The sequence below is a fragment of the Aspergillus pseudoviridinutans genome (assembly GCF_018340605.1).
Source record: "Aspergillus pseudoviridinutans IFM 55266 DNA, scaffold_4, whole genome shotgun sequence".
In the NCBI taxonomy this organism is placed as follows: domain Eukaryota; kingdom Fungi; phylum Ascomycota; class Eurotiomycetes; order Eurotiales; family Aspergillaceae; genus Aspergillus; species Aspergillus pseudoviridinutans.
In genome coordinates, this window is record NW_025091284.1 from 2,424,245 (window position 1) to 2,449,632 (window position 25,388).

At 51.5% G+C, this 25,388-nt stretch overlaps 11 protein-coding genes across 11 annotated transcripts; 6 read left to right on the forward strand and 5 right to left on the reverse strand.

Moving 5' to 3' along the window:
* Positions 1–32: 32 nt before the first annotated feature.
* Asppvi_006262 (DEAD/DEAH box helicase) lies at positions 33–2,223 on the forward strand (the record flags this gene model as incomplete). The annotated part of the gene is made up of 9 exons (XM_043302167.1): positions 33–358; positions 414–471; positions 531–666; positions 728–1,088; positions 1,140–1,219; positions 1,268–1,422; positions 1,476–1,669; positions 1,723–1,871; positions 1,925–2,223. 9 exons carry the CDS (start codon positions 33–35, stop codon positions 2,221–2,223), a joined length of 1,758 nt encoding a protein of 585 aa, XP_043158102.1.
* A 756-nt stretch (positions 2,224–2,979) lies between these two features.
* Asppvi_006263 (polysaccharide deacetylase family protein) lies at positions 2,980–4,425 on the forward strand (the record flags this gene model as incomplete). Its single annotated transcript, XM_043302168.1, has 3 exons — positions 2,980–3,908; positions 3,957–4,042; positions 4,097–4,425. The coding sequence occupies 3 exons, from the start codon at positions 2,980–2,982 to the stop codon at positions 4,423–4,425; spliced, it is 1,344 nt and encodes a 447-aa protein (XP_043158103.1).
* Positions 4,426–4,767: 342 nt separating this feature from the next.
* Asppvi_006264 (glycosyltransferase family 31 protein) lies at positions 4,768–6,176 on the reverse strand (the record flags this gene model as incomplete). The annotated part of the gene is made up of 2 exons (XM_043302169.1): positions 4,768–5,085; positions 5,151–6,176. The coding sequence occupies 2 exons, from the start codon at positions 6,174–6,176 to the stop codon at positions 4,768–4,770; spliced, it is 1,344 nt and encodes a 447-aa protein (XP_043158104.1).
* Positions 6,177–7,033: 857 nt separating this feature from the next.
* Asppvi_006265 (phosphopantothenate--cysteine ligase CAB2) lies at positions 7,034–8,269 on the reverse strand (the record flags this gene model as incomplete). Its single annotated transcript, XM_043302170.1, has 1 exon — positions 7,034–8,269. One exon carries the CDS (start codon positions 8,267–8,269, stop codon positions 7,034–7,036), a length of 1,236 nt encoding a protein of 411 aa, XP_043158105.1.
* Positions 8,270–9,086: 817 nt separating this feature from the next.
* Positions 9,087–10,686, reverse strand: Asppvi_006266 (multidomain presynaptic cytomatrix related protein; the record flags this gene model as incomplete). The annotated part of the gene is made up of 6 exons (XM_043302171.1): positions 9,087–9,202; positions 9,264–9,968; positions 10,037–10,093; positions 10,148–10,344; positions 10,454–10,542; positions 10,597–10,686. The coding sequence occupies 6 exons, from the start codon at positions 10,684–10,686 to the stop codon at positions 9,087–9,089; spliced, it is 1,254 nt and encodes a 417-aa protein (XP_043158106.1).
* Positions 10,687–11,543: 857 nt separating this feature from the next.
* On the forward strand, positions 11,544–12,422 carry Asppvi_006267 (putative esterase/lipase; the record flags this gene model as incomplete). Its single annotated transcript, XM_043302172.1, has 1 exon — positions 11,544–12,422. The coding sequence occupies one exon, from the start codon at positions 11,544–11,546 to the stop codon at positions 12,420–12,422; it is 879 nt and encodes a 292-aa protein (XP_043158107.1).
* Positions 12,423–13,347: 925 nt separating this feature from the next.
* On the forward strand, positions 13,348–14,955 carry Asppvi_006268 (uncharacterized protein; the record flags this gene model as incomplete). The annotated part of the gene is made up of 2 exons (XM_043302173.1): positions 13,348–14,244; positions 14,299–14,955. The coding sequence occupies 2 exons, from the start codon at positions 13,348–13,350 to the stop codon at positions 14,953–14,955; spliced, it is 1,554 nt and encodes a 517-aa protein (XP_043158108.1).
* A 412-nt stretch (positions 14,956–15,367) lies between these two features.
* On the reverse strand, positions 15,368–16,368 carry Asppvi_006269 (uncharacterized protein; the record flags this gene model as incomplete). The annotated part of the gene is made up of 2 exons (XM_043302174.1): positions 15,368–16,245; positions 16,296–16,368. 2 exons carry the CDS (start codon positions 16,366–16,368, stop codon positions 15,368–15,370), a joined length of 951 nt encoding a protein of 316 aa, XP_043158109.1.
* Positions 16,369–17,221: 853 nt separating this feature from the next.
* Positions 17,222–19,241, forward strand: Asppvi_006270 (SD08430p; the record flags this gene model as incomplete). The annotated part of the gene is made up of 3 exons (XM_043302175.1): positions 17,222–17,271; positions 17,301–18,854; positions 18,902–19,241. The coding sequence occupies 3 exons, from the start codon at positions 17,222–17,224 to the stop codon at positions 19,239–19,241; spliced, it is 1,944 nt and encodes a 647-aa protein (XP_043158110.1).
* A 513-nt stretch (positions 19,242–19,754) lies between these two features.
* On the forward strand, positions 19,755–20,224 carry Asppvi_006271 (uncharacterized protein; the record flags this gene model as incomplete). Its single annotated transcript, XM_043302176.1, has 2 exons — positions 19,755–19,850; positions 19,919–20,224. The coding sequence occupies 2 exons, from the start codon at positions 19,755–19,757 to the stop codon at positions 20,222–20,224; spliced, it is 402 nt and encodes a 133-aa protein (XP_043158111.1).
* Positions 20,225–20,293: 69 nt separating this feature from the next.
* On the reverse strand, positions 20,294–24,793 carry Asppvi_006272 (putative ABC multidrug transporter; the record flags this gene model as incomplete). Its single annotated transcript, XM_043302177.1, has 2 exons — positions 20,294–21,719; positions 21,765–24,793. 2 exons carry the CDS (start codon positions 24,791–24,793, stop codon positions 20,294–20,296), a joined length of 4,455 nt encoding a protein of 1,484 aa, XP_043158112.1.
* Between the last annotated feature and the right edge of the window lie 595 nt (positions 24,794–25,388).

The following is a 25,388-nucleotide window of genomic DNA, read 5'->3' on the forward strand; positions in this document are numbered from 1 at the left end:
TCTGAAGTCTAAATATCGATCCGCTTGTCAGAATGGATAGCTTCGATGTCACGGACATGAGCAATGCGCTCAAAGAAGTGACGGACGAAAAGATAAACAAAAACATCGAAGCTTCCAATCTCGCTCGCGAGAAGGGATGGGTTCCACCCGAGCAGTACGACTACGCCAAGTACAACACTGGTCCTGCTGAGAAGCCGGAAGAGGTCACTGAACAAAGTGAAATCCCCGAGTGGGCTGCCAAAGCTGCTAAGTATGAATGGAACGATGAGTTTGGTGATGTCGGTCCTCCCAACAAAGAACTCGAGGATATGTTGTTCCGTAACGAGTTCATCAATCGTGCTGGCCTCAAGATTGGCAAGTAAGTGAATATCCTTTTTTAATTAATGAAGCGCTTCCAGCTGACTTTTGTGAAGTCTGCAGAAAATCGATGTCATCGCTGAAAGCAGAGAGCGTCCTAACCCGGTCAAGAACGTAAGTTTGTTGCTATCCGCTATATCTGTAGTTCCGTACTCAGTATTGACGACTTCAAGTTTGATGACGCTGGTCTCCATCCTATCATGCGTGAGAACATTCGCCTGTGCAACTACGAGGTCCCTACGCCTATTCAGGCCTACGCCATTCCAGCTGTTCTTACCGGTCATGATTTGATTGCCATAGCCCAGACGGGTGAGTACGAAAGCTCGTACCCATCGTCTAACAAGACTGAATAACACAATCAACGAATTAGGTTCTGGTAAAACGGCCGCTTTTCTGATTCCCGTGCTTTCCCAGCTCATGGGCAAGGCAAAAAAGCTGGCAGCCCCCCGCCCTAACTTGGCCAACGGCTTCAATCCTTCGGTCGATGCTGTTCGTGCCGAGCCACTGGTGCTTATCGTTGCTCCGACCAGAGAACTATCCACCCAGATTTTCGACGAGGCTCGTCGTCTATGCTATCGCTCTATGTTGCGTCCCTGTGTTGTTTATGGTGGCGCTCCGGTGCGTGAGCAGCGTGAGGAGCTCCAGAAGGGCTGTGACATTCTCATCGGTACCCCGGGCAGACTGCTGGACTTTATGGACAAGCCTCATGTCCTTTCCCTTCGCCGGGTCAAGTAAGTCATATCCTCTTATTCATTTACTTACAGACTAATCCTTCTTGTAAGGTATACCATCATCGATGAAGCCGATGAGCTTCTTCTCTCCGACTGGGAGTCCGACTTTACCAAAATCATGTCGGGTGGAGGTATGAGCCACTACCTGTCCCTTTCTGCAATGTTCTGCTGACATCCAGAAGACGTGAACGAGGATGCAGACCATCGTTACATGATGTTCTCTGCAACCTTCAACCGCGAGTGTCGTCGTTTGGCCCGCAAATTCCTTGCGGAAGACCATGTTCGTATCCGCATTGGACGTCCTGGCAGCACCCACATAAACGTCGATCAGACCGTGAGTAAATTGAAGGCTCAATCCGAGACGGAAGCATTACTGAAAATGTATAGATCATCTATGCCGAGGATCACCTTAAAAAGCAATGCCTCTACGACCTTCTGCTGGCAATGCCGCCCTCACGTACCTTGATTTTTGTCAACACCAAGACTCAGGCCGATTTCCTGGATGACTTTTTGTACAACATGGGTCTTCCTAGCACCTCTATCCATTCCGATCGGACTCAGCGCGAACGTGAGGATGCTCTGTGAGTTCACTTCCTTCCAAGGCAGCGAAATCTAGTGCTAATCCGTCCAATAGGCGTTCCTTTCGTAGTGCTAGATGCCCTATCATGGTGGCCACCGGCGTCTCAGCTCGTGGTCTGGACATCAAGAACGTTATGCACGTCGTCAATTTTGACCTCCCAAGTACCGCCCATGGTGGCATCACCGAGTACATTCATCGTATTGGTGAGCACATCAGTCACGTACACTATCTTGGGCTGTCAGCTAACGGTGCACAGGACGTACTGCACGCATTGGAAACGAAGGCCTTGCAACCTCCTTCTACAATGACAGAAACTCCGATATTGCCCCCGATCTCGTGAAAATCCTGATTGAGAGCGGCCAGAAAGTCCCCGATTTCCTCGAGTCGTACAAGCCTGCCGATGAGGAGGTGAAATTCGATGATGACACAGATGATGAGGCTGCGGACGGGGACGACAACGCGAACGCCAACAACGATGATGCCGGAACTGGCTGGGGTGGCATCCCCATGGAATCCTCCAACGACGATGCCCCTGTCTCTACCGGGTGGGAGTGATTTGAGAAAGAAGTCCACCCTTCCTTGACCCTCTCTGTCTCTGGATGGAGCTGTCGCGCGGTTGATCTTGCGCTTGATAGATAATTGAGACTGGGTAGGAGTTCTGGCCGGATCACTGTCCCTTGACCCTTTGACCAGGCAAGGGGATGGCTGACACCGCTCGATCTCATACTTTCAGTGCGGAGCAGGGTTCTCTGTACTGTAAGGTATATTCCTCTTGCTTTTCCATAGTGTGGTAGTCTGTTACTGGCAGGCTGTCTTTTGGACCTTGGCCATGCCTCGGAAGTTCAGTGGAGATCATTGATGGATTATCTTCCAACTCTGACCTTTGGGGGTACGATGATAAATCTGTTTAGATTTTCGCAGGATCTTCGAGGAGTCTAGGGACCGTCAAATGATGGCTAGCTAGTATCTTGTTCGGACAGACCATATTTTGACGAATAATGACTTGACTTATTACGATATTTGCGGTTCAACCTCCGTACCTAGATTCGCTCCAAGTATGCCATAACGTTTCTCCAGTGAGGAAGGGAGCGCAGCTCCCTTTCTGCGGTGTACGGTGGTTGGTTCTTTCCTTTCTCGTAGATGGACATAAACAAGACGCAGTCATTGCGATTCCTCCTCATCGTTTCTCCGTCTCCCACAGTCCTAGGATATCATACTTCTTATCCCGAGTGCCTGTTCTGACTCGGGAACTTCGAGCATCAGTATCCTTTGAGAAGCGCTCAGTAGTTTAATCCCAGAACATCATCTTCAATGGCCGCGATGGATCTGCAGGGCCATCTCAAATGGACCGGGCTGATAAGCATATTCTCCCTAATCAGTCTGGTTATTGCCAGTCCATCGAACACATCTACACTGAACACGAATATTCCTCCATGCCAGCAGTATGCCGAACTGCAGTCGAACGACAACACCCGCAACACCAAGAAAGTGTCTCTGCTTAATGGACTAGACCACCGACCACCGCTCGTTATAGATACCTTCAACGACGCATTGCGGAACAATCTCGGATTCTGGCACGGTGCAGGAGAAGGACTACCCATTGAGTATGGCGACGGTTACGTGAGATTCTTCCCAACAGACCCCGACCACAACTATCACACTCAGCTAGCTGCAGCGGAATGCTTCAGTTTCCTCCCCTACTGGGACCAGTACCTCCATATTGAGTTTTCGGGGACAAACAAGTTCAGCATCTCGCTCAACCAGAACAATGAGAACTGCGACCCTTATCGGAAACCATACCCCGAGACGTGGGATTCAGTGGAGGCGGCCAGGTATACCAGTGGCAATGAGATATACGTCCCTCTTTCACATTTCCACATTGATCAATCCAGAGTCTTGTCGGTGTCCTTCAATGGATTCTACTCCACGGAAAGCTTGACCTTATACAAGGTGGAAATTGTGCGGGAGCTTCCAATGGGTCTTCGAGTACCAAACAGGCTAGCCAACGGTAGGATGGTTCTTAGATGCACAAGGCCCAATTCCTTTGCTTTTGGCATAGACGATGGGCAACCGCGCTTTGCTCAGGAGGTCATGGATATGCTGGAAAAGGAGAACATTTTGGTGACTTTCTTCGTTGTCGGAGCGGGGCTGCGAGATGAGGAGACCAATTTCACACAAGTGTATCGGGAAATGCTAAGGAGAGGTCATCAGATCGCCCTTCACTCGAATACACACCGAAAGTAAGCTCCCTTGCAAAACCTGTTTACCAGCGCTGACAACGGCGGAAGGATGGAAGGTTTGGATGCCATCGAAGACATCGACGATGAAATCATCAGGAATATCCGAGCGTTCAAAAGTTTCCTGGGACTTGAGTGTAGGTGACCCTGTAGGAAGTTTTGGCCTAATCTGTCAACTAAGCCTCGAGCAGCTCGCTACTTCCGGCCACCATTTGGAACAATTGGCTCCAGAACCCGCCAACGGCTTGCAGTGCATACGTCCGATCCTCAGATCGTCAACTGGAGTGTGGATATTGAGGACTGGCTCTGGGGCGACACGGAAACTCCGGAGAGACAGCTGGAGGCTTTCTATCGAGATGTGAGGCGCGGGGGCAACCTGGCTGTGATGCATTACCTGAAGCCGAGCACGGTCAAGTATTTCCCACAGGTTATTCGCTTCGTCAAGGCAATGAACTTGACCATCATGCGGATCGACCAGTGCCTTGAGGACCCTACCAGTCCACCACTGAGGGTAGGTTAACCGCGAGATCCAGCCTGAGTGGTTTGCTGCTCATAGGGCACACATCACGTTTTCGGACACAAAACAGGCTTTGAAATAAAGATTGTATACAGTTGCGAATGAGGAAATGGAACGAAATATCGATTAAATCAACAGGATGCCTGTAATGGAAATAGTATAGTATAACCTGTTGAACCCAATGCTTTACCACCAGAGACGCCTGCCCAATGTATAATCTGACGCTGTGCAAGAGTGCAAAGATAAGAGCAAGCACGAGAAGCTAGAGAAATAGAGACTCTAGTGATACAGGAATATTCAAGATGATAGGCTCAGCCTTTACCATCTCATGGCCATGCTGTCGGCTCATAGACCGAAATCCGGTTTCGGACATGGAGCTGCCGACTCCACCATCCTCTCGATCCGCTTCATGACCCAGCCCGATCGCACGGCGGTGTTCTCCACACCAAGCCTAGGCGTCTTGCCGGTGAAACAGGAGCCCGCACGAAGTGCGAATTGGACACAGGTGGAATCATTGAGACAGATAGACTGGCATTCATGGAATGTCTCGACGGAGGCATGTTCCTCGCCGGAGAGATTATCCCAGCCGTCGCGGACGTTGGAGAGTTCGGGGTGAATGAGCTCTCTGAAGACGTCAGAGTGTAGAAGGAGGCGTTTGTGGGACTAGGAAAGCCATTAATCATTTGTTCGTCTGTACTGACCATTGCAACGGCGAGGAGTGATCTTACCTTCCATCGTCGCTGCTCGAATTCCCACAGGTTTCGGATGTCCTGTGGGGAGAGGTGATGGAACGCGACGGCGGGGAAACACCAAGGCTGGCGGTAGAAGCCCGTTGTGAAGGGATCGAGCTCGCCGATGTTAGAGTTTTGCAGGATAGGCCAGGAATACGTTAGTGGGACGCCGGCGTCGAGCAGGACCTTGCCAAGGACGCAATCGCCGGCCCAGTGCTCGTCGGTGAACATATCGAGCTCGACGCTGCGGCCGGTGTACTCGTCCGCCGCGAGCTGCAGGGCAGGCTGGGAGATGATGAAGCCCGACCCGCCGTGCGCGAAGATGACGTCCGCGATCTGGGTCTCGGTGCCGATGTAGAGCGGCTTCTGGGGGTCGTAGTTCGACAGCCATTCCAGCAACGTGGGCCAGGAGAAGTAGGTGTCGGCCTCCATGAAGACGTACCACTTTGCATCGTTCTTGTAGCGTAGTGTCTCCCGGACCATGGGGAGGAATTTCCACTTGTCCAGTTTCCAGCCTGGGTTGTTGGGTTTCCCAATGGCTGAGTTGGCCTCGTCGGCGAAATCCTGCGTTCCCAGACCCTTTCTGCCGAGCTTCTGCAACCGGTTGTAGAGGTCGAAGTCGGGAACTGTACGTTTTACCTCCGGGTCCATGTTGCGTAAGGCATCGTGTATGCGCACGCCGGCGATTTCTTCCTCGAAGTCGGAGAAGATCACGTAGTTGGGGATGCAGCGCAGGGTCGTCCCGAAGTGCACGGGGACTTTGTCTAGGGCTTCAGTCACGCCGGTCTTCATCACCACCAAAACATCTTCGATGCCGGGAAGGAGGGGGCAATCGGAAAGAGTGTCCGGCTTCTGTTTGGGTTGTTGTTGCTGCGTTGACAACTGCTGCTGTAAGTTGCTGCGGACGGTCGACAACGGTCGCGGGAGGTCCGGGCCGGTCGAAACGAAGTGGTATATAAGGAACAGCCCGAGCACCGCAGGGATCAGGGTGATGCGCCGACGGTAACGGAGCGGAATGAGCATTCTCGTGAGTGCAGCCGAAGCTGGGACCGAAGCTGGGAGGGTTGGAGGAGGATAGCTGTAGACGTCGCGCGGGAGAGATTCAGGACAAGTGTAGGCTGAAGCGAAGGAGCGCTAGTAAGAACGAGCGCTCAACCTGACAAAGGCACTCTTAATCATCATCGGTCTTGCCTTTAGTCTTTCCTCATATCTTCTCTCGACTTCAGACCTTAGTCTGAGTGATCAATATTGTCGGATCAGTCGCGGGAGTTTAGGGAGGAGGCAGAAGGAAGACAAGGGACAAGGCGGAACTGGTGACGGCACTCGCACGTTTTCAAGCAGCAACTTCAGACGGTATGTAGGTTGAGAAGATGCAAAACAACGTAGTAGCAAAAAAGATCGGCCCACCGACAGTAAAAAGATCTAAGCAACCGTCAATGACGCGTATGTGCTGCGTTCCCGCCAGCTGCAACCCCTGGGCAAAACCGTGGAGTCAGCGTTAGTTGCTTTTTTAAGGATATTATCTGCCACGCTGTGAAACTGTCAGAAAGGCTTGATTTAGGCACAGCCAGTCATCTATCTCGCTTCTTCATTATATGCCACATGCAACCCTGTTGTGCTCTCCTATTATAAATGTACCGTGAATCGTCGCCCGGACAGACTGTGGAATGTTGACTCCAAATGTCACCGGAGCTAAATTGCCAAATTTCTCGATTGTATGGGACGATGGGGCAGATCGTCGACCGCCAAGCACTTGACAAGGACGACCAGAGACTACTTAGTAAGGAGCAATGGTCTTAGTTATAAAGTCGACATTGACATTAACATTTCATCAGGAGGATATCTATAGACTTTGAATTGTTTTTGTTGTGGTAACATCTTCAGGTATCATGTTGCTTTGCCTGCTGTTTGGCGATCATGTTCGAGTGCAGCTTCACCAACTCAGGGATGATCAGACTCTCAATCTCCACTCCATCCGCAGTGTTAACACTTGCTGGTTTCTGCTCAATGTCCTCTCGGGTTTCCCCACTGGGACGGTTCACTAACTCCCCCGCTTTCCTTGCCTCTGCAAGGCCCACCTGATCTTCTGCACCAGAGATGCTCTTGCTACGTCTCGACTTGGGAACCCGAATCCAGCGCTCGTAGGGGGGATCTGGCGTGACAAAGACGACCTCCCATTTGCGTGTGGAGAGAAGGTTGCCGATAACCAGATGGTGTGAGTACCGCTTCAGCGCCGTCTGCGCCTTGTAGACAAGCAGATTGGGATCAGTTTCCAGCTTGAAGGAGACAACCATACTTCCATCAGGCGCCCAGCCGTCCACCAGCCGATGCAGGAACTTGGGCACCGGGTCCAGACCGATCACGAGTTTCTTGCTGTTTCCTGCCTGGGTTTCCAGCCCACCTGTGTATATTTCGGATCCCGCGACCGAAGTTGAATTGTCCAGGTGTGCGGGAAGCTCGGAGGACTGGATCTTGTGCTCCGCCATCCGCTCTCGCGGAATAAAGAAGTCGCTGACGGCCGCGGCTAGGTAGAATAATGCATTGGGTCCCAGTGGTCTCATCAACTTGGCCAGCATTCGCAACTCGAACAAGTACTCTGAAATCGTGGTAAACGGCAGAAGCAACAACAAGTTGTTTTGTTTGGCATAGCGGTATTTCCGCAGAACGTCACGCATCTGGTCCTGATATTCACTGCGCACCATTATAGGACCATGGCCTGGATTGCCAGATTCTGACGAGCTGGATGGCGGCGCCTCATCCATAAAGTCTAAGAAGCAGTTCGTCGAGTGGCTATAGTGCCGTGAATATGGTAGCAGACTGAATTGCCGGTGAAGGAAAATCACCGCGTAGCCTTCTTGGAGAAAATACTCGGCGGAAGTTGCACCTCTTGTTCCAGCTGAGAAGTTGTCTATAAATCGCACCGTTTGGTTTTCGAGGGGCACAGTTGTGCCTCCGGAGGTAACCAGGACCAGCCGCCTGTTCGCTTCGGTGTGATATTGAATGAACGCTCTGGCAAGGGCTTCATGTTTCGGGAGATTCTTAGGAGGTGGGTAGTCGTTGAAATAGACAGACTCTTGCTCTGCAGGCGTCATTTCCTCTGTTGTTGCTGCCGCCATTGTCAATCGGCTTCTCTGCGAAACTGCTCCAATCCTTCCAATAGCTATTGATCGCACGGCACTCTATAGTTAAGAAACCAATCCCGTCTAAGCGGTGCAAAGCAGATCAATTTAATTAAGGCCCCTAACACCTCGAGTATGATTTCGGGCTGATGTTGGTTGAGAGGCTCAAGTCGATACGATATCGTAATGAACTAATACGGTCCGGTGGAATGAATAAAAAGGAATCAGAAACAATCCAGAGTGCTCGAAGGGTACCTGTTATTGTCGCTGCCTGGATGGGACTCTGTTCCTCAACCACCAGAGAAATCAGTTAGCTTGAGCGGGTGACAGGTTCCCCAACAGGATACCCCTCCATTAATCCGACATCAAGTGATCAGTAATGTACCTGGTTGACTTCCAATCCTGTGGCCGAAACTTGTTATGTGCCAATTTCTAAACACCCACAAGCCCGAGCTTCAGCGGACTGCAGGTGAAAAATATGCCTGTTAATAATTTGCCGGTACTGCAGAACACGGAGATAAGTTGTCGGCTTCTCAGCTGCTTGCGCCGAGGCTGGTGATGAGGGCTTCGGCTTCTCCTCTCACCGCCTTTGGAGCACCCCCAACTGACGTCAGCAGGCTGCGCATTCACGTGACAGGCTCTCTAAACATTGAAGCAATTAAGGTAGGGAGAGCTGGTAGAAGTGTTTCAATTCATGATAGGCATCAAGCCAGCATCTAGTGGCATGTCACGCGGGAGCTGAGAACAAGCTCATTCAACTATTGTGTTCCAATCTAGCCCGACAGCACACAATGTCCAGCCTAGAGCATTCCATCTACAGATAGCGGCTTCGTAGCGCTTGACTGATTGTGCTCATGCGGCTTGCCATTCCTCCGTGTTGCATGTTACTCAGTAGGGCCTCTTCAAGTGCCGACTGTGTGACGCTGGCATCTGCTCAGGCAATAGTTAGGAGCGAACACTCAAAATCGTAATGGAATCCGATCGAGCTTACCGTCGAGATCACTGAAGCTACTTCCCATGCTAGGTGTATCGCTAGCGTCCTTGCCCGAAGCAATCGATCTCCGAGGACTTGATCGGGTTGGTTCTGCCGTCCTTTGGGGGCCGAAAGCTCCACCTGATTGATGCAAGATCCGACGACTGTCTCCTTGCCGTAAAGGAACAGGGGCCCCCGAGCTGACAGAGCTTGTTGACGACTCTGCTGTGATTGGCTTTCTTGTGATGCTTTCTTGTTCTGACAAGCGCCTCCGCTGCGCCGCGGCATGCTCTGCTTCCAAGCGAAGTGTGGCGTTCAGATCTTGTCGGGAGGGCTCACGTCGAGCCTCTTCCGACCCACGAGCCAAAGGCAAGAAGGCGGGCGATTCATCTTCGTCTTCTTCATCATCCCTCAAACCGGGCCGATGAGCCGAGAGTTTGCCAAAGCGCTTAAACCGTGGTCCTGTCCTGCTGAGGATAACATCGTCGTCGGAATCAGACTCCGACGACGAAATTGAGGAGAGGTCTTCTTCCTCAAGGGTAGGCGACTTTTGTAGCAAGGCCTGCACAGCCTGCTCCTTTTTATTTATCGAAGATCGTCGGCCATATCCCTCCCATTTAGTATCTTTTGTGTCAGCTGGTGGCGTTTCGTTTCGAGACGTCTCTTTTTGACTCTTTAGTTGGTTAATGGTGGTTGTAGAGCTCGTGCGGCGTGGACCCGGCGCTGCGTTCGTCAGATGGGCATCAATCATCGAACCTTTACTGACGACAAGCAGTAAGGACAAAACTTACTCCGTTGCGGCAAGGTATCCTTTGGCTGTGAAACAAGACGAGATGGTGCGCGTTGACCTTGAGCTGATCTTAACCGTACTGTTCCTAGTAGTGAGTTCCGAAAGAACGTACCTGCACCAGAAATGCCTTTGGGCTGTTGGCCTCCTAGAGCTGCGCTCCCGGTCATGGAACCAGGTGCCGGAGACGGGGAAGTAGAGTGCGTAGTACCAACTTTGCGCATTTGGGCGCGGACTTGCGATAGCTGCCGGTCATAAAGCCATGCTGCCTGCTGGAGGAGGAACTGAAGTGTGACATCGAAACTATCTGCTCTGGAAGCGGTCAGTTTGTTAGCACGCGTTAATCATGGACGTTTACATTGTCTGGAGGCGTACAGTGCTTTCCCTATAAGAGGATTAGTACGTTTTGATGAGAGTTGACAGGAATGCCTCACAGTCTATGTCATCCCCTTTGGCCGGACGTGAGAGAATATCCCAAAGTGCCTGGTCCTTGGCAGCGTTCCATTCCATCTGTGGGAGTCAGTCGACAGTCGGAGAGCAAGCTTGATCAGCGTCGGCACTTACAGGAGGAGGGTCCACAAACTCCCCTCTGGGAAATGGAAGACGGATGAAGACAGTAAATCTAGTATCTCCAGCTTGATGATGGAAGGCCATTCTTCTGCGAGTGCGAGCCGTGTGCAGTAAATACAAGGAGCAAAGGACAATGATTTGTTATTAGTTCATGTACTATTCAGCATTCGCCTAATTAAGCGGCCATAAGCAGGTTATCTCTTCTTTCCAAGTGAGGATTTAAATGCGATAAGATAGTGGGGGATATCTAGGATGACCTTGAATATACGGAGTGCCTTTAGACTGTGATGGCGATTGAACAGAGAGATGACGGAAGTGTCCCATTCCCGTGCAATTGGGTGCGTTGCGATAGAAGGCTTGGGGTGTGCTTGGAAAGCGTTTGGTAGCGGGGAAGGCCAGTCTTGGCCGCGACCTACGGAKTAATGCTAATTCCACCGCGTCGGGTGACATGCACACATGAGCCAACATTCATCCTGATATCGTGACCTCAGGTTGGGTTTCGGGCCTCAGGCAACCACGCGAGCGCTATCTCCCTATACCTGTCGGTAGCGGGCAGTTAACTCTACCTTTTTATCTCATGCCGCCTGGACTAAGCTACGCCGCCCAACTTGGAAATTGTTGCGATTTGGACAGACAACGATGGCTCCACTTCGCACCAACGTTCCTGATGCTTGGGCATTTCAATAATGATGCTCTCGTGAACTAAGTTAAGGCACGTAGTGGAGTCAGCTCCATATTACCTATATTTTATCAGCAGCACCGCATTCAAGCATCATGGCAGAGGTAATGAAGGGCCCTGATTCCAATCCCACATTCTCCTCCCTCTGTCGTCGGCAGTTAACGTGAAGTGTTCAAGTCCGGAACCTTCATTTATGTCCCTATCGAGGACGTAACTCTCCTTCCCGTCGTCTCCCTTACCAGGTTTTTATCACCATTAATTAATGTTTTACCTAATATACATCTACCGCAAATTATTGGCGGTGCTCATCAGAGCCGTTGCCACCCGTGGCAAGCGTATCTCTGCAAATCCAGATGATGTCCTTCAGATAAAGTCGCGAGACGCGGGCAGATATTTGAGAGCTCACATCTATCGGCCAGCAACTGCGTTGTCACCATCGCCTGTCCTCATCAATTTCCACGGGAGTGGGTTCTTGTTACCGCTTCACGGAAGCGACGACGAATTCTGTCGGCAAGTCAGTCTAGAGACAGAATATACAGTGTTGGACGTCCAATACCGTCTGGCGCCAGAACATCCATTTCCAGCGGCGCTTAACGACGTGGAGGATGCGGTCAACTGGGTGCTGCAACAGCCAAACAAATTCGATTTGACTCGAGTGGCTATCTCCGGGTTCAGCGCTGGAGGGAATCTCGCGACCGTGGCAGCTTCGGTGCTCTTTCCACGAGGGACATTTCGATCTGTCCTCGCATTCTACCCTCCGCTTGATTTACATACAGACCCGGGAGCCAAAAGCCCACCGGATCCGGCAGGGAAGCCTATTCCTGCACCTTTGAGTCGGCTGTTCGACAAGTGCTACATTCCCTCCGCATATGATGCCAGAGACCCGCGTATTTCACCATGCTATGCGCAGCCTGAGAGGTTTCCAGATCGTGTTCTTGTTGTGACAGCGGCCGGCGACAGCCTGGCTGGTGAAGCTGAAGCCCTCGCTGCAAAGATAAACAAACTGCCTGGTCGCCAGGTCGTGTGCCAGAGAATGCAAGGTTGCAATCATGCCTGGGACAAAGGTGCTCTTCCGGGAACCACCCAAGGCGATGCCAAAGAAAAAGCCTACGCCATGGCCGTTGCAATGTTGATGCGCTAAGTGGGCCAGTCAATGGTCTTCCACATGGTGTGATCCACAGTCTCATTTGCCTCCCCCTTTTAGTGATGCTCTTGGCCACATGCGGACTTGCATGACTTGGATTTGGAAGTCAAGAACATTGATTAGATAGCTGATCGCTCAGACTGTGCCCTTACAAATATCAGTAATTCCCCCCTGCTGATCCCTATGGTGGTACTGAGCAATTCCATTCAATTGTACAACAGTGGATCAGGATACGAGTGGTCAACTGTCTCACTTAGGAACATATGTTCAAAATCCTGAAACCATCCCATCGACCGAAGTGGATCATAATTCTGAAGCCGCGGTTCCTGATCCAAGCGAATGGTGATGCAGCGTGGCTGAAACCATGGTCGTCTTAGCGCGGACCGTACCGGACTCACCCTCGCCCTAAACCCTAGATGCCTGTTTTGGCACGCTTGCTGCCTCCAATATCAGGCAGCACGGGCTTGAGCCTTAAGAGACGTATTAAGATTACCAATGTATCGGTGACCCTAGTAGAAGAACAGCTGATCTTCTTCTGATTTTGTGTATCGTGGTGTAACCATAGCTGATGATTCGGTCAGACGGCTCCTCGTGGGTCTCATGGTGCAAGCCTGAGGCACGAATCGGCTTGACTTGTTCATTTCCTTCTGTCTTGCTCGGTGTCCATCGCTGCCCATTTCGCGATTTTAGTGCCTTTTACTTCCTTTTCTCCCGGCCGTTCTTGCTTGCTCCATATGAAACCCACCCCGCAAGTCGGATGTTGCTCTTGAGCGCTTCCATCTCGTCCACCGTGCTTCTGGTACTGTGGACGAGTGACTTGGTATCTTCCGCTGTGCGCCTTTGAACTCTGATCTGTAAGTAAAAAAGATTAGAGTTATGTTCTGAGTTCTATGTACTCGAAAACACCAACAGTGATCGCATCATGGAGCAGTCAAATTTTGTCGGCATCGATGAAGCTCAATACCGCAATGAGGTCCTTCTGCTTCCATCCGAAGAGGCCGAGGTCGCTCGGGATAAACACCTGGTTGAAGAAGCACATGAACTGGGATTGAAAGTTCCCGAAGTCGAGGTAACCGCATCGGTGGCCGCCTCGATCGCCTCGGGAATCATAGATCTATCCTCCCCTGTCCTGTCTTCCGGTTCCTCGACGGACCGCAACTCGATATGTGAGGTAACACACTCTTACGAAAACTCTCGGCTGGACCAGGTTGCCTCATCTCTTTCGGAACTCACTGTCTCCTCCGATCCGGTGAAATGCGGCAGCCCCCGATCGATTGCATCGCTCTCCACACGCCCCACGTCACTTTGCTCCAGTGAAGGAAGACTGGTTACTGGTCTAGATGGGATCTTTGCGGGGCAGCCAGGGCATAGAAACTCGCTGTTGAGCATATCTTCGACCGACAAGAAAGAAAAGCGAAAATCGAGCTTAAAATCTGCCATTGGCAGGATTCATTTCAGGAAGAAGAGAACGCCGTCTACGGTCCTCCTTCCACCCGCAGCTCAGATTACCGTCGCTAGAGGGCAAGCGGGCGTGGATATGATCTACGTGGAGTCGAGCCGGAGCGAGTCGCAGAACCCAAGTTCCGACGAAGAGAGCCAGGTCTTGAAGCTTGAAATACCGATTTACGATAAGGAAACACTGCAAAGGAGTCTTGAGAATGAGGACTTAGTGCAACTGCGTGAATTGCACAAGTCGGAAAGAGATCGCCATGTCGCCTTCCAAGATAGTTTCCTGATGCAGCTCAGGCGCAACCAGCAAATTGCCGTGGCCGACAGGCTTTCGGAAAATAAAGCCTTGGAGGAACAGAAGCGAGTGAAGGTCATTTCCCCTAGTTCAAGATCGGTATTGCAGACATGCTAACGACTCTCGCAGAATGAGGCCGATGCCGCTCGTATGGAGGAAAGGCAGCTTGCAGTCGAGATGGATCAGCTGCGCGAATTTGAGAAGGAGAAGCAGAACTGTCGTACTCGCATCAAGTATATGGAAGGATACTTCAACAACGCCCATCCCCCACCGACATCGGATTCCGAATCAATATCCGGATCCGACCAAACAATTCCGGTTCGGCAATACACCAATCAGCAAAAGTCCTTGCTGGCGCAGGAGTACCATGACCACGAATGCATGGACCAGTTACACACGGCCAAGATCAAGGTCCTCCGAGACCGACAAGAAATCCGACTACAGGAGGCCATCGCGCGAATGGAAAGAGAGCTGGACGCGCTCATCGACAAGCATGCATTGGAATTCGCTGAGCTGCAGCGACAACACCACCAGGAAGAGGCGCTGGCGATGCAAGCATTCGAGACGAAGAAGACGAAGCTGCGCCATCGCTGGAACCTGGAAGAAGCAATTCTGCGCAAGAAACTCGAACTACAAGACGGACACCCGTACGGCCCTCTGCCTCCACTCTCATTCTCTGATTCGCATTACGAGGCGCGGGACTCCGCCATTTGTGTCTCGGAAAACAGTACGAACATGAGTGGTGACGAACAGACGCACCCGAAGGAGGGTGAATCAGTGCATTAATTTATGATGTGATGTCTCAAAGTGATACCCTTCCTTCTTATCAAATCATCTCACTTGCATATACGTTGCAGCTCTGCCGCCTTTCTATGGCAATGGCGGATAATGTTTATTTTGACCATCCAGCTATGGTTGATACTTTTCTTGTAATTATTTCGTTGACATCCTCCTAGAGCTTACTTCATTTCACTTTTCATTGTTGGACAGGCGAGCATCATATATACGCGTGAGGGCATGTTACTTGTGCATAGCATTTATTGGAATCAGCTTTTTGTATATATGATAGATATCAACTCTATGTGCCGCTTCTACCGCTMGAGAGGTAGAATACAATGGATAATATAGATCCTTTCCACCCGAGTCAGTGTCAACCGCATGGAGCAGAATTCTTCGGCTCTTGCATCAGCGTTGCAATTCATTCGCTTGATGGGGGTATAGCATGCTGCCGTAGCCTGTCCAGGAGTGTTTCTACTCGTCCATCACCGCCAATAAACACAGCTTCCAGCCTCTTATCTCTCCCGCGGTCGCCGATGATGACTGCACGCTCAATAAACCCCGTGTCGGAAAGCTTGAAGCGTCCCACACGTCCATCCTCCCATTCCAGACGGACATACGTCGCCTCGAGTGCCGTCGGAGAAACAGACACAATCCCCAACTCATTAGGTTCCAACCGACTCTCGTCTACACCGCCACCCACAGTTCCATCTTGAACACCGCCCAGGTCTTCCTTCAGCATGTTAACGGCATCGACTCGTAGATGCCACGCAACAAGCTGTCGCCTCAGTTCGCGAACTAGACCCTGTAGGTCCTGCTTCCGCACGCGACCCTTCCTCGGCTTGAGGGGCGCACCCTCTTCCGTGAACTCCTCCGTTGGCGGCAAAGGCAGATAGACGCGCTCTAGTTTCTTGATAGGGATAAACGCAGGGATTGTATGTCGGTGCACCCGTAGCCTCTTCTCGTCGCCCGCGCCGGCCTGTCTCAGAAGCACGTAGTACGGCTTCGTGAAGCGGCCGTTCCGACAGCAGATATCAATGCGCACACCTAGTAGATTCGGATGGTCCGAATGCGGAGAAGGGTCTTTGAAGGGGAAGGTGGTTGTTGAGAACGCGACGCGGTGATGGTTCAATTCGGCGTGCTTATCGGCGGCTTGGACGAGGGGGGAGACTTCGTCGGTTAGGGACGAGATGGGTGTAGATGCTGCTGCTGCTTGGCGCGCCTTCAGTCGTTTTTGAAAGTTGTCGGACGAAAGAAGGCTGGAAGTTAGGAGTCGACGTCGTCGTTGGAGATTACGGACTGGTATGCGGTTAGCGTTGTGTGATGATGGGCGATTCTGTAGTGCTCACTTTCGCGCCGGATGGAAGATATCTCGGAGTCTAGCTGCTCCTCCATTTGTTTGAGACTGTCTGGTGATTCCATATTGCAATCTGGAGTATAGATATGATTTCAATCTCTTGTGCAGATATGATGATGCGGAGAAGTACTTTACGACCATGTCATGTTTGTTTGTGGTGCTACGGCGTCACGTGTCAACAAATCCATGCAGACTTAAGTACGACGAAGATCCATTTTCGTCCCAAGACACAGTGAGGAGACACGGAGTAGTCTCAAGCGCTTGTTCCTTTACTTGTTTGTGTCTATGCACTTTTGGCCCTTGATTAGGTGCACAGTTGACATGGAGATGCCACGATAGTAACAGGAGTGAGATCTTGGGCATATGTTAGGCAAGGGATTCATATGAGCCAGCACATATGGCATCTGTGCATATCGATAGCCTAGCTTCTATTCCGTAAAGTGATGAAGGATCATTTGCACTTGCAGTGTGTACCAGAGGTGATCTTTAACGAGCTGTTACAATCTGGAACCATATTTGAGCTGTGTCATTCTGGATTGTTACACAGGCAAAAGACGAGATAACGGTGAATGGAAAGTCAGTAGCGACACGGATATCACTGTAACTCCCACTAGATCAGATGCAGCTACAGTTAGACTGCAAAGACGTGAAGAAACATATGCGATACCCTCATCCCTCCTCCCTGAACTATTATTAGCCGACCCCCGACACTAAGATAAGCTTCGCCCGAACGATCTCCAAGTCGGCCCTTGAGGCCAGCTTGCCTCAATCGGATTCTTTCAAGCTTCCAGATTGGACCCTAGTACCTTCTCCTCCCACTTTCAGCCGCCGCATTACGGAGTAGATGGATGCATTATCCTAATCTTGACCCTGTCTCTCATTCCAGTCATCCTCGCACTTCCACTCCTTCCTCCCTTCATGTTCGGCACGATCAGCACTCTCCTTCCACAGCTCACCAACCCGACGAGGTAGAACTTGACCAACTATCATGCAAAAGCAATAATCGCAGCAATCACAGAGGCGAAATTAACACAGAAATCCCTCATCAGCCTGAAATTTCTTTTCCTGCACCCTCAGATTTCGAATCCGACTCGGACAGTGAGGACGACACGGCGGGCACGCGACTTCTTGAGCACCACCGCGGACGAAGCAGTACACAGATGAAGAACAAGGTTCGTACGGTTTCAAAACGTCGCTCCAAACCGAGCTTGACCCTCGCAACCAGCACGCAGAACGGCTATGCTGGCGACGAGATGAATTCCAATATTGAAATGCGCAAGAGGGATACCTCCCTCGAATCATCAGCTGGGCGGGCTTCGCGCTTGATGTCCCGGCAGAGCTTCTCCTTGAACGATGACCCCCCGATCCCGCAGACTCCAGCTATGGCAACAACTAGTTTCGCCAACTTGCCTTCCTCCGACCGAAGAAACTTTTTGCTGCTATGTGTTCTATATTTCCTGCAGGGGATCCCGATGGGGTTGGCCACAGGATCCGTTCCGTTCCTGCTCAAACCATACCTTTCCTACGGTCAGATCGGCGTTTTCTCGTTAGCGTCCTATCCTTATTCCTTGAAGCTTCTGTGGAGTCCGATTGTGGATGCAGTATGGAGTCAAAGGTTTGGGAGACGGAAGAGCTGGATCACACCAGTCCAGGTCATTGCGGGCCTGGCAATGATCTATCTGGGTGGGCACATCGAGGAGATGATGGTACAGGCCGGTGCCAATGGTGGTGCTGGCGTCTGGGACTTTACGTGTTGGTGGTTCCTGCTCGTCTTTTTCTGCGCCACGCAGGATATTGCGGTGGACGGCTGGGCCATCACGCTCATGTCGCCTCCAAACATCTCTTACGCCTCGACCGCGCAGACCGTTGGCCTCACGGCCGGGCACTTCCTCTCATATACGGTCTTTCTGGCATTCAACTCAAAGGACTTTGCGAACCGCTGGTTTAGAACGGTGCCCGGCGAGGATGGTCTGCTGTCTTTGGGCGGGTATCTGAAATTCTGGGGTTGGGCTTACCTTTTTGTCACGATCTGCTTGGCTGTCTTGAAAAAGGAAGACAAGACAAGGGAGCGCGACAGCATCACCGATGTCTACAAGAGCATGTGGAACATCCTGAAACTCAAGAACATCCAAACAATCATTGCGATTCATCTTATCGCCAAGATTGGTTTCCAGGCCAATGATGCTGTCACCAGCTTGAAGTTGTTGGACAAGGGATTCGGCACGGACAACATGGCGCTGGTCGTTCTGATCGATTTTCCTTTTGAGATCGGTCTGGGCTACTATGCTGGAAAGTGGTCGACAGAGTATACTCCCATGCGGCTATGGTGCTGGGCGTTTGTCGGACGACTGGCTGCAGCTGTCCTGGCTCAAGCTACCGTCATGATCTACCCGGCTAGCGAGGCGGTTCCTTTCTGGTACATTTTGGTTGTGATCGGGGAGCACGTCTTTTCGACATTTATGAACACAGTCATGTTCGTTGCAGTGTCTGCTTTCCATGCTCGCATTGCCGATCCTGCCATTGGTGGAACGTACATGACCATGTTGGCAACGTAAGTTCCCTTTGCCCATCTCCACTGCTGTACACTGACCCGTCTAGCGTCTCCAATCTTGGTGGTACATTCCCTCGGTACTTCATCCTTAAACTCGTCGACTTTTTCACTGTGGCCACCTGCATTCCCCCAGCCGTCCCGCCTGCGGCGGAGAAGTTGAAGGGTGATTTGATCACGTCTGCGTTCTCTTGCGCTTTGGAGCCTGACAAGAACCGCTGCGTCAACGGCGGTGGAGTATGCGAAACCAGTCGCGATGGCTACTACATCACCAACATCCTGTGTGTGTTGATTGGAACAGTCACCTTTATCATGTTTATCCAGCCTGCGGTCCTGAAGCTCCAGAGTCTGCCTCTAAGGGCATGGAGATTGAGCAATGGAGATCGGTAGTAGACACCAGGGCTATGAGATGACGTTTTCGATCATTATACTGCGGCCAATGCGTCCATATTATGTATATTAGATAGCTCGCTGGAGAGTCATGGCTTATAGGACCTCTGCGTTAGACCCAATTACAATTTGGCAATACATCTGGTACGCTCCATATCTATGTCTGGTTTGCAAACCACAGTACCCCTGTAGATCGCCAATCACATCCGCCACCGACAATCTGCAACAAACACGAGTCACACCATTCGCCATGTTCCTGGCCAGCGGGCCTATGCAGATTCGAATCTAATATTAGACCTGTACCAATCGACCAGTAGAGAAGTAGTATAGGACATACTTGCGACAAATACCCCTGCTAGATAGCTAGCTCCTAGGATCACTAGACTACTCCTCACGCCCTTTTCCATCGTCAACTTCGCCCACCCCATCTCCATGTTCATCATCCACTTCATCCAAATCATCATCGGAGTAACCTCAGAATACAGCGTAAATAGCAATACGAGACCGACGAAAATGTATCCACCACCGCTCCTCACCGTCGCCCTAACCCTCATGCTCTCAACGACATCATCCGCCCTCCAAACCCGCGACATCCTCAAACCCCGCAACGTAAGTTTGCCTTTTATTCACTTTTCACACTGCTGGCATGGATGATGTGTCCTAACGGACTGGAAAAGTGGGACCTCCGCCTCCTCGGGCCGGGGTGTAACCCCAACGCGTCGAATATCGACATCTCGGTTTTCCACCGGTCGGGGCTATACGGGACAGAATGCGAGGGCCTCGATACGAGTGTCTACAATACGACGAGTGTGAAGAGTGTTTCGTGGAAGAGTCCCGGAGTGAATCGGTATGATTTGTGTATGTATAGTGATGCGGGGTGTGCGGCGGGTAACGCCGATGTTATTCGCGATGGATGGGAGGTATGTTATCTGTTTACTGGGTGGGCGGGGTTCAAGGTTGTTGAGGGGGGTCAGGAGTGTTGAGCTGAACGGAAGGAAGGGGGTGTGCTATTAGGGTGTGGGCTCTATGTACATGTGGCTGTGATGAACAGTTTAAGCAGTCTTGCTCTTCTTGCCCTTGCCAAACGAAAAGTTCCACTTCTTCACCCGGAAACAGTAGTAGAGCATCACTGCGAGGGCGATGTCGAACACGACATACGCCCAGAAGATCCCAAAGTTGCGCCACCGCTCGCTCCAGTAGATGTTGACGCTCGCCAGGTACTGGTCTGCGACGGAGAGAGAGCAGAATTCGCACGAAGAGGTCGCGTTGGGGTTGCTGAGGTATCCGGGCGCGACGGCCATGTAGTCTGCCATGTATTGCTGGCATGTCAGCCCCGATGGAGGATTGAAGACGGCTGTTTCCACCGCGCTACACTTGACTGCACGGCCGTGCATCTGCGTGGCGGCGATCCCGCCCACCCAGTAGGTAAACGGCGAGACACGGTACATGAAGATCCAGAATCCAGGCAGTCCTTCGGGCGTCTGCATGACACCGTTGAACGTCAGAGCCATGGAGAACAGGAGGGTCACAATGGCACCGGCCGTTTCGGCGTCTGGTAAAGCGGCAATGACAAAGTCGGCAAAGGTGCTCGCGTAGATGAAAAATTGTACGCAGAACAAAAGGACCAGCCCTTGCCTGTCAGACGATTGCACGCCATTCACGGCGTAGTAGTAGCAGCCAAACACGAGAATTCCCATCAAGATCTGATAGGGGATCTCAACAATGATGTTCGCAATCATGAAGGCCTTCCAGGAATACGTCTTGCTGGGTCGCTCGCGGACCTCATAGAGAGCGCGCTGCGTGATGAACAATGGGATAATTTGCTGGACAAGCGAGGAGAAGATGGCACACAGCATGAACACGGAGAAGATGACATTCTGCATGCCCTGCAGAGAAGTATCGGCCTTGAAAAATGAGAATCCGATGAACAGACCTGCGCATATGCCAAGCATCATCTTGGCCACAATGTACATGGGGAGTCGCCAGTATTGCTGGAAAACTCGCACAGTGACAATGGGCAATTGCTTGAGGAACGGCATGGCGAATTCCTCGTGTTCGCGGTCTTCGGGATCGGTTCTATCGTTACTTTCAGCCTCGCGTCCTTTGGCCTCGTGGATGCGGTCGATTTCGGTCTGAACCCCGGCAGCTTCTTTGCTTGCCTTCCACAAGTCAAACCAGTTCTCGCCTCGAGAGTTGGTGCCAGCGTTGACGACTTCAAGCATATATTCGGCTGGGTTTTCCTGATCACCACAGCGGCGAGCACCATGCGACTCAAAATAGTCGAGCAGCGTCCGCGAGTTCTCTCCAATAGGGCCAAAATACACAGTCTTGCCACCTCGAGCCAAGAAGAGCAGCTGGTCAAATTGTTCGAACAGGATGGCACTTGGCTGATGAATGGTGCACAGGATGGCTTGTCCTGCGTCAGCCAGCTTGCGGAGGAAGTTGCAGATAGCCCAAGAGCTCTGGGAATCGAGACCACTACACCAATTAGCACAAATCAAATTTCAAGAAAAACTGTCTTACCTGGTTGGTTCATCCAAAAACAGTAACAGTTTCGGCTTAGCCGCCAATTCCACACCAATGGTCAACAGCTTGCGTTGCTCAACATTCAAACCCTCGCCAGGCACACCGACCACTGCCTCAGCAAAGTCCTCCATGTTGAGCATCTTGATGACATCTTCCACATACGCGTATTTCTCCTCTTTGGATACAGAGGCGGGCTGGCGCAGCATCGCGCTAAAGCGCAAACTCTCGCGCACCGTGGCTGTCTCAAGATGTAAATCCTGCTGCTGCACATAACCCGTTTTCCGTTGGAAGCTTGAGTCTAGCGGTTTACCATTGACAAACATGTCTCCAGTAATAACGCCCATGGTTGTACGGTGTGCCAACACGTCAAGCAGCGTGGTCTTTCCCGCGCCACTGACACCCATTAGGGCCGTCAATGTACCCGGCTTGACCCAGCCTGATACGTGATCAAGCAGCCGACGAGGCTCACCTTTGATCTCGATATCGTACACCACGTCGCGCCAGGTGAAGATATCCTGCTGAGGAGGAATCGAGGCAATACCTTGGTCTTGCTTGTTGTCTTCAGCGGAGGAAGAAACCACAGTCTTCTCAGCGCCAGCCTCTTCATCCGCACCAGGCTCGTGCCCATCTTTCAAGTGGGCAGGCTCGTGGCCTCGACGGAAGACGAGGACCTCCGCTGAGCTGGTCGTGGCGGAATTGAGTTCGGTTGCGATAAAGTAGATGGCCATGAAGCCAACCAAGAATGCTATCAGAATACCAAAGTTTCTCCAGACATGCGAATAGCTGTAGCTGTACGACGCTTCGATGTATGCATCTCCACTAACAGTCCGACGACCGGCAACAGCACCCCTTGCCGAGCAGACGAAGGAGTCGCCTGATAGAGTGGGATAGGCAGGGATAAACTGTGAACAGATAAACTCCCGCCCATGAAACTCATTGGCTACCAGGATCTCAAAGGCGTAAAAAATAGGATTCAGATAGTGAATCCACTTGAACCACGGGTGCATATAATTTACAGGAACAACGAATCCGGTGTAGATTACTAGCATCAAAATCAGGACACCGGCCAGTGTCATCGCTTGGGAAACAGTCCTGGTGATTGCGGCCATGGTCCGGAAGACAGCACTCATGACGAACATGATGATGAACGTAATGAGGAAATAAATGAAGAATTGAGACGGTTCGCGACGTAGACCACTCAGGAAATAGAGAATAATGTTGAACGCAACTGCCATGAGGAACTTGACCGGGATATCACTGACAACCCCTGCAATGGCCTCGGTGGCGGGATGATAGAAGGCAAAAGATGCATGTTTCTCGACGATTGGTCGCTGGGAATATAAGCTATTAATCTCAGTCATTGCGGTAAGGGCATTAAGCAGCACGGCGTAGAAAAGCGTCGCACCCTTGGCGTAAAACCCCGCGGTGGCCGTGGGGGTTCCGTAAAAGACCGAACCCACGATCAAGGCGAGAATGCAATTGCCAATGAACGTAGTCATAGTGGAAGTCCGTTCATTCCACACTCGTTGATACGCACGCTTGGTGTTGAGCTTGATCTGCATGGGAATGCTGAGGAGATACGGAGACTTGGCCCGGGTATGGGATGCCTGCGCCTGGCGCTTGCGCTGCTGGAATTCGAGGAGTTTCTCATTGGACTGCGAAGACGTTTCTCCCTGGAAAGAAGCCATCTCGCGCTGAAGCTCTTTGTACTCTTCCGACTGGTGCCAGTATGCTTCGAATTCAGCCGCGGTTCGGGGCACCTGGGACTCCATGCCGGGCCGAGCTTGTCTTTCAACTGGGTTGGTCACCGATGTGAGGAAATCTCCGGTCGTCTGACGTGGGGGACAGAACCATCCTTGCCGTTCGAAGAATGCCTTGGCCTTGCTGGCCGGGCCGAAATAAATCTGGCGTCCCTCGTACAGCACCACAGCTTTGTCAAAGAGATCATAAATGGCCTGGCTGGCTTGATAAATCGCCACAGCGTGTGCTGACGAGTTCAAGTCTGCAGCTAGTCGCAAGGATTCGACGAACTTCAACGCGGTTGCCGAATCCAACCCTCGGGTGGAATTGTCCCAGGCGGCCAACGGAGCGCCTGCCAGAGCCATTTCCGCGATACTCACTCGCTTGCGCTCACCACCGGACACTCCTCGAACCGTGTCGTTTCCAACCTTAGTGTTGTAGGTGTGGCTAAGGCCGAAGACAGCCATGACGACTTTGGTCATCATCCGAGCATACTCGTTCCTGGGCATACCGCCCAGTCTTTTGGATGGAGTGCGCACCGCTGCCGCAAATTCCAAAGTCTGGCCGACAGTCAAGTGAGGGAAATGCTTGTCGACTTCCTGGTTGTAGACGACTTCGCCTTTGAACTCTTTGATCATCGTACTTTGAGGAATTCCGCTGTAGTGAAGGACGGTCTTCTCGTCAACGTTCAAGCCATGTAGGTTCCCACTGAGAGTCTTGAGGAAAGTGCTGCACCCTGAGCCGGGTCGACCCAGCACAATCAGCAACTCCCCGCTGTGCAACACACCGTTGAAGTCATGCAGAATGGTCTTGGGGGTCTTCTTCCCGAAGTTCCAAGTCTCCCGCCGAAAGGGAGCGGTTATAATGTCCGCGACCGTCTTCTGCAGTTGCAAGGCCGCTCCAGTGCCGGAGACGCGAAGATGTTGGAAAAATATGCTGGCTTCTTTACGAGGAACTCCCTCTTCATTGAGCACATGGACGACCTTCCGTAACCATTTGTACAGATCGAAGTCTTTATTTTCCGGGTTCAAAGCCGGATCATCGAGTGAGATGTCGGCCACAGTGCTGACCCTGGAGACTGCATTGTCACGGCTGGCTAACTGAGTGAGGTAACGAGCTTCATCCGGGTGGATGGAAGCTCGTCGGGTTGCTACCGGAGTCAGCTCGTCATATTTCTCTCCACGACTATTGTGCCCAGTTTTGGTCGATGAGGTAGCGACTGAACGAGAACCGGTTCGGATCGGCGCATATTCACTTGCAACGCCATCTGATATGTCTTCTGCCATTGTCGATTAGTATGCGATTGAAAGAAGGTGCCGAAAAGAAGGGAAGGTCTGTTGCTAAATTCTATGAATATGACGGAATGAAAGTCTGTCTTTTAGATGATGCAAAAGAGAAATGTAAATGAACGGGAAAGGATGGACGATATAAAGGAACGACAGTAATGTGGTACAAGAAGAGAAAGTCAATCTCGATGTGTCTGACAGGGACATGGAAGGATTCTAGACTGCACGAGCTACAGGAGATCGTACCATGTGCCGGGCAATCTGCAATCCCTTTTTTTGGGCGTATATTGCCTGTGAATGCGCCTTAATGACAAAACGGAAGAAAAATGAGTGACGATGCCGAGAATCCACAGTGGATCTGGAACCAGAAAAAGCTGGAACCGATCAGTGACCCTGCATTATCCGAATCCGTAAGCCTATTGAGTGCCGTCGATCTCCTTGTAAGGCCCACGGTTACCACTGGTTAACTCGGTTTGGCTGGTAGCATGTGTCGGCACTCAGCTTATGACACCGAGAGGTGGTTCATCCGCAAAGTGATTGCCGGGGCCGCCGGTATCCCATTACCAAGCGAGATTTGCAGCAACTGTCTAGGTGG